Below are 13,542 nucleotides of genomic sequence, written 5' to 3' on the forward strand. Positions count from 1 at the left end.
TTATTATTTGTATCATCTCCTGAACAAGACACAGTTGCATCATCTGCAAATAATACTAACTTTAAACTGAATCATATCGGTGCTTTGTTTGACTCCTTTGGTTAATCCATTCCATAATTTAATTCCACATACAGATATGCTAAAAGTTTTAAGTGTTATGCGAGCATAGTGCATACTATTGTTTAAATTGGATTTCCCTCTAAGGTTATATTTCTCCTTTTATTTTTGAGAAGAATTGTTGTACATTCTTGGATAGCAGGTTATAGTTGGCTTTGTACATAACTTTAGCTGTTTGCAAAATGCACCAAATCATTGAATTTCAATAGTTGTGATTTAGTTAATAAAGGGTTTGTGTTTTCTCTATATCCAACATTATGTATTATTTCAATTGATCTTTTTTGTAACACTGTTAGTGAATGAAGCGCACATTTGTAGTTGTTTCCCCATATTTCTGCACAATACCTCAGATATGGTAACACTAGCAAGCAGTACAGAATATGAAGTGATTTTTGATCCAGAACATGTTTTGCTTTATTCATTATTGACGTGTTTCTTGGTACTCTATGTTGCATATTTTTCACGTGAGATTTCCAATTCATTTTATCATCTATTATTACACCCAAAAATGTGTTTTCCTTAACCCTTTCAATATTTACTCTATTTGTGTTTCAATCAATCAATCAATCAATGTTTACTTATATAGCCCTAAATCACTAGTGTCTCAAAGGGCTGCACAAACCACCACGACATCCTCGGTAGGCCCACATAAGGGCAAGGAAAACTCACACCCAGTGGGACGTCGGTGACAATGATGACTATGAGAACCTTGGAGAGGAGGAAAGCAATGGATGTCGAGCGGGTCTAACATGATACTGTGAAAGTTCAATCCACAATGGATCCAACACAGTCGCGAGAGTCCAGTCCAAAGCGGATCCAACACAGCAGCGAGAGTCCTGTTCACAGCGGAGCCAGCAGGAAACCATCACAAACGGAGGCGGATCAGCAGCGCAGAGATGTCCCCAGCCGATACACAGGCAAGCAGTACATGGCCACCGGATTGGACCGGACCCCCTCCACAAGGGAGAGTGGGACATAGAAGAAAAAGAAAAGAAACGGCAGATCAACTGGTCTAAAAAGGGAGTCTATTTAAAGGCTAGAGTATACAAATGAGTTTTAAGGTGAGACTTAAATGCTTCTACTGAGGTGGCATCTCGAACTGTTACCAGGAGGGCATTCCAGAGTACTGGAGCCCGAACGGAAAACGCTCTATAGCCCGCAGACTTTTTTTGGGCTTTGGGAATCACTAATAAGCCGGAGTCCTTTGAATGCAGATTTCTTGCCGGGACATATGGTACAATACAATCGGCAAGATAGGATGGAGCTAGACCGTGTAGTATTTTATACGTAAGTAGTAAAACCTTTAAGTCACATCTTAAGTGCACAGGAAGCCAGTGCAGGTGAGCCAGTACAGGCGTAATGTGATCAAACTTTCTTGTTCTTTTCAAAAGTCTAGCAGACGCATTTTGTACCAACTGTAGTCTTTTAATGCTAGACATGGGGAGACCCGAAAATAATACGTTACAGTAATCGAGGCGAGACGTAACAAACGCATGGATAATGATCTCAGCGTCTTTAGTGGACAGAATGGAGCGAATTTTAGCGATATTACGGAGATGAAAGAAGGCCGTTTTAGTAACGCTTTTAATGTGTGCCTCAAAGGAGAGAGTTGGGTCAAAGATAATACCCAGATTCTTTACCGTGTCGCCTTGTTTAATTATTTGGTTGTCAAATGTTAGAGTTGTATTATTAAATAGAGTTCGGTGTCTAGCAGGACCGATAATCAGCATTTCCGTTTTTTTGGCGTTGAGTTGCAAAAAGTTAGCGGACATCCATTGTTTAATTTCATTAAGACACGCCTCCAGCTGACTACAATCCGGCGTGTTGGTCAGCTTTAGGGGCATGTAGAGTTGGGTGTCATCAGCATAACAGTGAAAGCTAACACCGTATTTGCGTATGATGTCACCTAGCGGCAGCATGTAGATGCTAAAGAGTGCAGGGCCAAGGACCGAACCCTGGGGAACTCCACACGTTACCTTAACGTAGTCCGAGGTCACATTGTTATGGGAGACACACTGCATCCTATCAGTAAGATAAGAGTTAAACCAAGACAGGGCTAAGTCTGACATACCAATTCGTGTTTTGATACGTTCTAATAAAATATTATGATCGACGGTATCGAAAGCAGCGCTAAGATCGAGGAGCAGCAATAGCATTATTGTAGTGTTACTGAGATTCGAAGATAGTATTTTTTTTTGTCAAAACATTTTTATTTTCTTCTGTTATTATTTGTATTATCTTCTGTGTGTTCTCTCCTAAACAAAACACAGCGGCATCATCTGCAAATAATACTAACTTCAAGGGGATTGAACAATTTTGGTCAGGGTATTGATCCCTGAGGTATGCCACAAAATATTTTCATCTCTGTGGAAGTTGTCTCATGACTCGTTATAAAGCTAAAACTGAATTCATATTTGCACTGAATTGAAAGTAATAGCATATCACTTGTCGTTCTACAGGCATTAAACGGGTGCTGGCAGAGAATCAAGAAGAGGGTTTGTCAAAGGAGCAGGAGTGGAGTGCCGAACTGGGGCAGGATGAGCCAGAGCCAGAGCCAGAACCCCCTTACGTTAAAGAGGAAAAGGAGAAACTGTGGGAGGAGTTTCATGTGTTGGAGTCTGACGTCAACAACCTGACATTTCCAGGAGTTCTTGTGAAGAGTGAGGACAGTGAAGACGATGTGCGTCAGTCCCTTCAGCTTCTTCACAGTAAAGGTGCAGGAAACAGAAATCAAAATCAACACATTTCAGAAGGTGATGGAGATGATTGGTCAGACTCTTCCGAGCCTGAGCTCAGCAATGAGGGCAAAGAACCTGTCGAGAATAACAATGACTCTAAGGCTGATATGACGCATTACATTGACAACAAACACTTTGTCTGCTCTGAATGTGGGAAATCATTCAAGCAAAGGGGAGGTCTGAATAGGCACGTTCGAGTGCACAGTGGGGGAGAAACCTTTTGCTTGCTCAGTTTGCGCTAAAAGATTCACTTTAAAGGATCACCTGAGAAGACACATGATGATACACACAGGGCGGAATCCCTTTCCCTGTTCCGTTTGTGCCAAAAAATTCCGAGATAGTTATGAACTGATGTTGCACATGAGAGTACACACCGGCGAGAGACCTTTTTCCTGTTCTATTTGCAGGAGGAGCTTCTCCAGGAAAGATGACATGACCTGGGTTCAAATCCAGGCTCGGGATCTTTCTGTGTGGAGTTTGCATGTTCTCCCCGTGAATGCGTGGGTTCCCTCCGGGTACTCCGGCTTCCTCCCACTTCCAAAGACATGCACCTGGGGATAAGTTGATTGGCAACACTAAATTGGCCTTAGTGTGTGAATGTGAGTGTGAATGTTGTCTGTCTGTCTGTGTTGGCCCTGCGATGAGGTGGCGACTTGTCCAGGGTGTACACCGCCTTCCGCCCGATTGTAGCTGAGATAGGCGCCAGCGACCCTGAAAGGGAATAAGCGGTAGAAAACGGATGGATGGAATTACACAAGGTGCCAACTTCACTGGTTTTGATTTTGTAATTTGGCAACGTAAACTGTAATTAGGTTCGAAATAATTATTGCATACGCTTAAAATCAATGTTGGTATTTGAGGAGTACAAAAAAGTTAGGTCCCTAAGTGAAAAAGGTTTGGAATCCCTGGTCTCAATGACCATTTATTTACCAACAATGACTTTGTCTAAGTCTAATATTTATCCACGTATTACTGTCACCAGATTGTCATTTGGTATTTTAATTATATAAGATATCAGTAAGTATCCCTATTGACGTTGTCATACTCATTTTAATTTTGCTGAAAGAACACTCCTGAAGGAATCAATAAAGTACGACCTATCTACTATCTATAAACTTTTGTCTCGTTAAAAAAAAAAGAAACGACGACGATGAATTGATTAACGTGGACCCCGACTTAAACAAGTTGAAAAACGTATTCGAGTGTTACCATTTAGTGGTCAATTGTACGGAATATGTACTGTACTGTGCAATCTACCAATAAAAGTCTCAATCAATCAATTAATCAATCCATCCCTATTGATGTCGTCATACTCATACACTTGTGTTTCATTAAAAAAGAAATGACGACGATGAATTGATTAACGTGGACCCCGACTTAAACAAGTTGAAAAACGTATTCGGGTGTTAATTTATTTTTAATTCAAGTACCCCCTAATCAGAGCAAAGCATTTTTGGTAGAAAAAAAGAGATAAAGAAGTAAAATACAGCACTATGTCAATCAATCAATCAATCAATGTTTACTTATATAGCCCTAAATCACTAGTGTCTCAAAGGGCTGCACAAACCACCACGACATCCTCGGTAGGCCCACATAAGGGCAAGGAAAACTCACACCCAGTGGGACATCGGTGACAATAATGATCCAGTGGGACGTCTGTGACAATAATGATTATGAGAACCTTAGAGAGGAGGAAAGCAATGGATGTCGAGCGGGTCTAACATGATACTGTGAAAGTTCAATCCACAATGGATCCAACATAGTCGCGAGAGTCCAGTCCAAAGCGGGTCCAACTCAGCAGCGAGAGTCCCGTTCACAGCGGAGCCAGCAGGAAACCATCCCAAGCGGAGGCGGATCAGCAGCGCAGAGATGTCGAGGCGGATCAGCAGCGCAGAGATGTCCCCAACCGATACACAGGCAAGCAGTACATGGCCACCGGATCGGACCGGACCCCCTCCACAGGGGAGAGTGGGACATAGAAGAAAAAGAAAAGAAACAGCAGATCAACTGGTCTAAAAAGGGAGTCTATTTAAAGGCTACAGTATACAAATGAGTTTTAAGGTGAGACTTAAATGCTTCTACTGAGGTGGCATCTCGAACTGTTACCGGGAGGGCATTCCAGAGTACTGGAGCCCGAACGGAAAACGCTCTATAGCCCGCAGACTTTTTTTGGGCTTTGGGAATCACTAACAAGCCGGAGTCCTTTGAACGCAGATTTCTTGCCGGGACATATGGTACAATACAATCGGCAAGATAGGATGGAGCTAGACCGTGTAGTATTTTATACGTAAGTAGTAAAACCTTAAAGTCACATCTTAAGTGCACAGGAAGCCAGTGCAGGTGAGCCAGTACAGGCGTAATGTGATCAAACTTTCTTGTTCTTGTCAAAAGTCTAGCAGCCGCATTTTGTACCAACTGTAATCTTTTAATGCTAGACATGGGGAGACCCGAAAATAATACGTTACAGTAGTCGAGGCGAGACGTAACAAACGCATGGATAATGATCTCAGCGTCTTTAGTGGACAGAATGGAGCGAATTTTAGCGATATTACGGAGATGAAAGAAGGCCGTTTTAGTAACGCTTTTAATGTGTGCCTCAAAGGAGAGAGTTGGGTCGAAGATAATACCCAGATTCTTTACCGTGTCGCCTTGTTTAATTGTTTGGTTGTCAAATGTTAGAGTTGTATTATTAAATAGAGTTCGGTGTCTAGCAGGACCGATAATCAGCATTTCCGTTTTTTTGGCGTTGAGTTGCAAAAAGTTAGCGGACATCCATTGTTTAATTTCATTAAGACACGCCTCCAGCTGACTACAATCCGGCGTGTTGGTCAGCTTTAGGGGCATGTAGAGTTGGGTGTCATCAGCATAGCAGTGAAAGCTAACACCGTATTTGCGTATGATGTCACCTAGCGGCAGCATGTAGATGCTGAAGAGTGCAGGGCCAAGGACCGAACCCTGGGGAACTCCACACGTTACCTTAACGTAGTCCGAGGTCACATTGTTATGGGAGACACACTGCATCCTATCAGTAAGATAAGAGTTAAACCAAGACAGGGCTAAGTCTGACATACCAATTCGTGTTTTGATACGTTCTAATAAAATATTATGATCGACGGTATCGAAAGCAGCGCTAAGATCGAGGAGCAGCAACATGTCATCAGTTTCTGATTTATTAAATTGTATAACAGTGCAAAATATTGCTCATTTGTAGTGGTCTTTAACTATTTGGAAAAAAAGATATCAAAATAACTAAAAACTTGTTGATAAATAAACAATTGATTCCATTATAAATAAAGATTTCTACACATAGAAGTAATCATCAACTTAAAGTGCCCTCTTTGGGGGATTTTAATAGAGATCCATCTGGATTTATGAACTTAATTCTGAAAATTTCTTCACAAAAAAATAAATCTTTAACATCAATATTTATGGAACATGTCAACAAAAAATCTAGCTGTCAACACTGAATCTTGCATTGTTGCATTTCTTCTCACAGTTTATGAACTTACATTCATATTTTGTTGAAGTCCATCCATCCATCTTCTACCGCTTATTCCCTTTCGGGGTCGAGGGGGGCGCTGGCGCCTATCTCAGCTACAATCGGGCGGAAGGCGGGGTACATCCTGGACAAGTCGCCATCTCATCGCAGGGCCAACACAGATAGACAGACAACATTCACACTCACATTCACACACTAGGGCCAATTTTAGTGTTGCCAATCAACCTATCCCCAGGTTGAAGTATTATTCAATAAATATATTTATAAAGGATTTTTGAATTGTTGCTATTTTTAGAATATTTTCAAAAAATCTCACGTACCCCTTGGCATACCTTCAAGTACCCCCAGGGGTACGCGTACCCCCATTTGAGAACCGCTGATGTACTGTACTGTGCAATCTACTAATAAAAAATTCAAACAATCAATCAAGCCGGAAAAATCCGGCAGAGGGCAGTATTGCGCTGTTAAGGTAAACCCCTGCAAAAATAGCCAACAAGGAAGAAAATGCAAAAGTGATGAGTTCACTGACCTGAAAGCCAACGCGAATTCAGGCTTTCGTCTTTATTGTTGCCTTTGTGCTTATTTCACCTCCTACGTGTGACGCCTGATAAAGAAACAACCTCAAATATCGTTGGCGCCGATATAGACGCGGCGAAAACTGTTCAGTTTGCTTCATATAATCCGCCTGTTTCCAAGCTGAAGAGGTTAGCAAGCGGTTGCTAATAAGCGCTAGCGTGGGGGGAAATGTGTAAAGTCAAAAAGCTGCGAGCCTTGATGGAGCAGCGACTCAATTCCGTGGTGGAAGAAATCTTCGGACTGTTTGAAAGAACCATAGCAGAGTACGAGGAGGAACTTTCCAGAACAAAGGAGGAGTACGAGAGGCAACGCGACCAACTGGATGCTGTTCTCAAACCTCCAGTTGCATTACACGGAGCAGGTTTGTTTACATCTTCGCATTTGAACTCAATTAAACCTTTAAATGACACACAAGCCACATTGTGGTTTTTTTTTATTGCGCGAATTATATTAAGGGTCCAATTTTCTTCACTAAATACTTGCCAACCTTGAGACCCCTGATATCGGGAGGTGGTGGGGGGCGTGGTTGGGGGCGTGGTTGGGGGCGTGGTTAAGAGGGGAGGAGTATATTTACAGCTAGATTCACCAAGTCAAGTATTTCATATATATATATATATATGTCCATCCATCATCTTCCGCTTATCTGAGGTCGGGTCGCGGGGGCAACAGCCTAAGCAGGGAAACCCAGACTTCCCTCTCCCCAGCCACTTAGTCTAGCTCTTCCCGGGGGATCCCGAGGCGTTCCCAGGCCAGCCGGGAGACATAGTCTTCCCAACGTGTCCTGGGTCTTCCCCGTGGCCTCCTACCAGTTGGACGTGCCCTAAACACCTCCCTAGGGAGGCGTTCGGGTGGCATCCTGACCTGATGCCCGAACCACCTCATCTGGCTCCTCTCGATGTGAAGGAGCAGCGGCTTTACTTTGAGTTCCTCCCGGATGGCAGAGCTTCTCACCCTATCTCTAAGGGAGAGACCTGGAAACTCATTTCGGCCACTTGTACCCGTGATCTTATCCTTTCGGTCATGACCCAAAGCTCATGACCATAGGTGAGGATGGGAACGTAGATCGACCGGTAAATTGAGAGCTTTGCCTTCCGGCTCAGCTCCTTCTTCACCACAACGGATCGGTTCTTATATATATATATAAGAAATACTTGACTTTCAGTGAATTCTAGCTATATATATATATATATATATATATATATATGAATAAAAGAAATACTTGAATTTCAGTGTTCATTTATTTACACATTTACACACACGTAACACTCATCTACTCATTGTTGAGTAAAGGGTTGAATTGTCCATCCTTGTTTTTCTAACCATATGCATGTACAGTAGATGGCAGTATATGTCCTGTTTAAGAGTGTCACAACATCTCTGTTTACGGCAGACGAACTGCTTTACGGTAGCCGAAAACGGAATGCTGTTGTTCTGTGTTGTTACCGCGCTAGGGGGAGGTTAATGAAACTGCCTAACGATAAACCCACATAAGAAACCAAGAACTCGCCCTCGATTATTCTAGAGTTATAACGTCATTGGGCAGACGGATTGATTGATTGATATGGGAAAGCGGACGTGAAAACAGGCTGTAGAGACGACACTCAGGCCACGCCCCCTCCAGCTCCGCCTGAATTTCGGGAGAAAATTTGAACCGGGAGGTTTTCGGGAGAGGCACTGAATTTCGGGAGTCTCCCGGAAAATCCGAGAGGGTTGGCAAGTATGTGGTACGGCAATAGCAGTGGGGTAAAATAAACAAAAAAACAAGAGCTGGATTTATGTTTCTTTGACGTGCGAAATTCTGTATCCCTGAAATACACTATATTGCCAAAAGTATTTGTCAAGCCATCCAAATGATCAGAATCAGGTGACCTAATCACTTGGCCCGGCCCCAGGTGTATAGGCATGGAGATTGTATCTACAAACATTTGTTAAAGAATGGGTCGCACTCAGGAGCTGAGTGATTTCCAGCGTGGAACTGTCATAGGATGCCACCTGGGCAACAAATCCAGACGTGAAATTTACTCGCTCCTAAATATTCCAAAGTCAACTGTCGGCTATGTTATAAGAAAAATGAGTTTGGGAACAACAGCAACTCAGCCACCAAGTGGTAGGCCACCTTAAACCGACAGAGAGGGGTCAATGGATGCTGAAGCGCATAGTCCAAAGATGTCGCCGACTTTCTGCACAGTCAGTTGCTACAGAGCTCCAAACTTCATGTGACCTTCCAATAAGCCCACGTATAGTACGCAGACAGCTTCACGGAATGGGTTTCCATGGCCGACCAGGTGAATCTAAGACCCATCCTTTCTTTCAGTGGTCGAGTTTTCAGTACCTCTCTTGTCAATAGTCTATAGGGGTCGCAGATAACATTTGTGTATGGAAAGAAATCGAGTTTTCACAATACCAAGGATAGACCAGGGGTTAAGACTGCTGACTTGGAGTAAGAGGTACTGGGTTCAAACCCCACTCTGTATGACTGTATTTTGTTCTACTTCAACACACTTTACTGAACCAGGAGTCCTCAGTTACATTAGTGTATGGAACACAATCAGTTCTTCACCAGACCCAGGAATGACCAGGGGTTAGGACCGCTGACTTGGAATCAAAGTTACTGGGTTCAAACCTCATTCTGGTTGATGGAATTTTGTTTGTACCTCACCATACTTTACTGAGCCAGGAGTCCTCGATTACATTAGTGTATGGAACACAATCAGTTCGTCACAAGACCCAGCATAGACCAGGGGTTAAGACTGCTGACTCGGAATCAAAGTTACTAGGTTCAAGCCCCTTACTGGTTGATGTTATTTTGTTTGTACCTCACCATACTTTACTGAGCCAGGAGTCCTCGATTACATTTGTGTATAAAAAATATATTCTCTCCACAAGACCCAGGATAGCCCAGTGGTTAGGACTATTGACTCCGGTTGACTTAGAATCAAAGTTACTGGGTTCAAAACCCATCTTTGGTTGATGGTATTTTGTTTGTACCTCACCATACTTTACTGAGCCAGGAGTCCTCGATTATATTTGTGTATGAAAAAAATATTCTCTTCACAAGACCCAGGATAGCTCAGTGGTTAAGACTGTTGGCTCTGGTTGACCTAGAACCAAAATTACTGGGTTCAAGACCAGCTCTGGTTGATGGTATTTTGTTTGTACCTCACCATACTTTACTGAGCCAGGAGTCCTCGATTACATTTGTGTATGAAAAAAATATTCACTTCACAAGACCCAGGATTGCTTAGTGGTTAAGACTGTTGACTCCGGTTGAAGGGTGCTGGGTTCGAATCCTGGTTGGGTCGACATGTAATCTACAAATCTGGTTGGAGGCTTCAAGGTGACATATATTGTGACTGTGTCACTTCTCTCATGTAATGTTAAAAATAATAATTTAATTAACTTTTTTTTTTTATCCAATTACAATTAACCTATTTTCTTTTAATTGTACCCAGGAGAGCTCATTGGTCAACGCTCTTTATTATTAACTTTCTACTCCTATTCCCACCCACCTCAGGAGTTACACTCGCACACACACACACACACACACACACACACACACACACACACCCACAGGTAACCCCTCAGGTGTCATCATTGACTATTTGAGAATTTATTTTTGATTATTATTATCTTTAGTGTTGACTTAATTTTTCAACTATATGTTACTCAGACAACTAGCACATAACATTATTCTGTGGGGGGGAAGAAAGACCCCACAATGTATGTCGTTTTGACGCCATACAGCCAAATTACAGATTCCATGTATGGGATTTGAACTCACTACCCCTGTATTAGGAGCCCACAGTGTTGACCATTGAGCTATCCTGGGTCCCGTTAAATCATGGTTTTCGCTCATATACAAATGTAATCAGTGAACTATGATCAATAAGAAACATAAAACAAGATCTTCTAAGTGATGGATTTGAACCCAGTAGAACTGTGTGAGAGGTAGCAGTCTTAACCATTGAGCTTTCCTGGGTCCCATTTAGATGTGGTTTTCGCTCATATACAAATGTAATCAGTGAACTATAATCGAGCCAAAACAAAAAACAATATCTTCCAAGTGATGGATTTGAACACAGTAGTCCTGTGTGAGAGGTAGCAGTCTTAACCATTGAGTTATCACATTTGGTTGGAACTGCTTTTGGTGATCAAAGTATTTCTTTCGGTGGTCGGGTTTTCGGTACATCGCTTGTCAATAGTCAATAGGGGACGCAGATAACATTTGTGTATGGAAGGAAATCAACTCTTCACAATACCAAGGATAGACCAAGGGTTAAGACTGCTGACTCGGAATGAAAGGTACTGGGTTCAAATCCCACTCCGGTTAATGGAATTTTGTTGTACTTCATCATACTTTACTGAGCCAGGAGTCCTTAATTACATTAGTGTATGGAACACAATCAGTACTTCAAGAGACCCAGGATAGACCAGGTGTTAAGTCTGCTCACTCGGATTCAAAGTTACTGTTTTCGAACCCCGCTCTGGTTGATGGTATTTTGTTTGTACCTCACCATACTTTACTGAGCCACGAGTCCTCGATTACATTTGTGTATGAAAAAAATATTTTCTCCACAAGACCCAGGATAGCTCAGTGGTTAAGACTGTTGGTTCTGGTTGACCTAGAACCACAATTACTGGGTTCAAGACCCAGCTCTGGTTGATGGTATTTTGTTTGTACCTCACCATACTTTACTGAGCCACGAGTCCTCGATTACATTTGTGTATGAAAAAAATATTTATTCATCAAGACCCAGGATAGCTCAGTGGTTAAGACTGTTGGCTCTGTTTGATCTAGAACCGAAATTATTGGATTCAAAACCCCGCTCTGGTTGATGGTGTTTTGTTTGTACCTCACCATACTTTACTGAGCCACGAGTCCTCGATTACATTTGTGTATGAAAAAAAATATCATCTCCACAAGACCCAGGATAGCCAGGTGGTTAAGACTGTTGACTCTGGTTGACCTAGAACCAAAATTACTGGGTTCAAAACCTCGCTCTGTTTGATGGTATTTAATTTGTACCTCACCATACTTTACTGAGCCACGAGTCCTCGATTACATTTGTGTATGAAAAAAATATTTTCTCCACAAGACCCAGGATAGCTCAGTGGTTAAGACTGTTGGTTCTGGTTGACCTAGAACCAAAATTACTGGGTTCAAGACCCAGCTCTGGTTGATGGTATTTTGTTTGTACCTCACCATACTTTACTGAGCCACGAGTCCTCGATTACATTTGTGTATGAAAAAAATATTTATTCATCAAGACCCAGGATAGCTCAGTGGTTAAGACTGTTGGCTCTGTTTGATCTAGAACCGAAATTATTGGATTCAAAACCCCGCTCTGGTTGATGGTGTTTTGTTTGTACCTCACCATACTTTACTGAGCCACGAGTCCTCGATTACATTTGTGTATGAAAAAAAATATCATCTCCACAAGACCCAGGATAGCCAGGTGGTTAAGACTGTTGACTCTGGTTGACCTAGAACCAAAATTACTGGGTTCAAAACCCCGCTCTGTTTGATGGTATTTAATTTGTACCTCACCATACTTTACTGAGCCACGAGTCCTCGATTACATTTGTGTATGAAAAAAATATTTTCTCCACAAGACCCAGGATAGCTCAGTGGTTAAGACTGTTGGCTCTGGTTGACCTAGAACCAAAATTACTGGGTTCAAGACCCAGCTCTGGTTGATGGTATTTTGTTTGTACCTCACCATACTTTACTGAGCCACGAGTCCTCGATTACATTTGTGTATGAAAAAAATATTTATTCACCAAGACCCAGGATAGCTCAGTGGTTAAGACTGTTGGCTCTGTTTGATCTAGAACCGAAATTACTGGTTTCAAGACCCCGCTCTGGTTGATGGTGTTTTGTTTGTACCTCACCGTACTTTACTGAGCCACGAGTCCTCGATTACATTTGTGTATGAAAAAAAATATCATCTCCACAAGACCCAGGATAGCCAGGTGGTTGAGACTGTTGACTATGGTTGACCTAGAACCAAAATTACTGGGTTCAAAACCCTGCTCTGTTTGATGGTATTTTGTTTGTACCTCACCATACTTTACTGAGCCAGGAGTCCTCGATTACATTTGTGTATGAAAAAAAATATCTCCACAACACCCAGGATAGCCCAGTGGTAAAGACTGTTGACCTATAACCAAAATTACTGGGTTCAAAACCCACCTCTGGTTGATGGTATTTTGTTTGTACCTCACCATACTTTACTGAGCCACGAGTCCTCGATTACATTTGTGTATGAAAAAAATATTTTCTCCACAAGACCCAGGATAGCTCAGTGGTTAGGACTGTTGGCTCTGGTTGACCTGGAACCAAAATTACTGGGTTCAAGACCCTGCTCTGTTTGATGGTATTTTGCTTGTACCTCACCATACTTTACTGAGCCACGAGTCCTCGATTACATTTGTGTATGAAAAAAAATATTGAAACCATAAGACCCAGGATGGCCCAGTGGTTAAGACTGTTGACTCCGGTTGAAGGGTGCTGGGTTCGAATCCTGGTTGAGTCGACATGTAATTTACGAATCTGGCTTCAAGGTGACATATATTGTAACTTTGTCACTTCTCGCATGTAATGTTAAAAAT

At 42.2% G+C, this 13,542-nt stretch overlaps 1 protein-coding gene across 2 annotated transcripts in view; it reads left to right on the top strand.

Moving 5' to 3' along the window:
- The first annotated feature begins 6,854 nt into the window (after positions 1–6,854).
- Positions 6,855–13,542, top strand: part of LOC133543929 (zinc finger protein 391-like) — a 40,728-nt gene continuing 34,040 nt past the window's right edge. For both annotated transcript variants that reach the window (XM_061888851.1, XM_061888852.1), the window contains exon 1: positions 6,855–7,291. In XM_061888851.1, coding sequence (XP_061744835.1) covers positions 7,099–7,291 — 193 coding nt within the window. In that variant the 5' untranslated portion in view covers positions 6,855–7,098. The remainder of the gene's footprint in view (positions 7,292–13,542) is intronic.

The sequence above is a fragment of the Nerophis ophidion genome, linkage group LG26 (assembly GCF_033978795.1).
Source record: "Nerophis ophidion isolate RoL-2023_Sa linkage group LG26, RoL_Noph_v1.0, whole genome shotgun sequence".
NCBI lineage: Eukaryota > Metazoa > Chordata > Actinopteri > Syngnathiformes > Syngnathidae > Nerophis > Nerophis ophidion.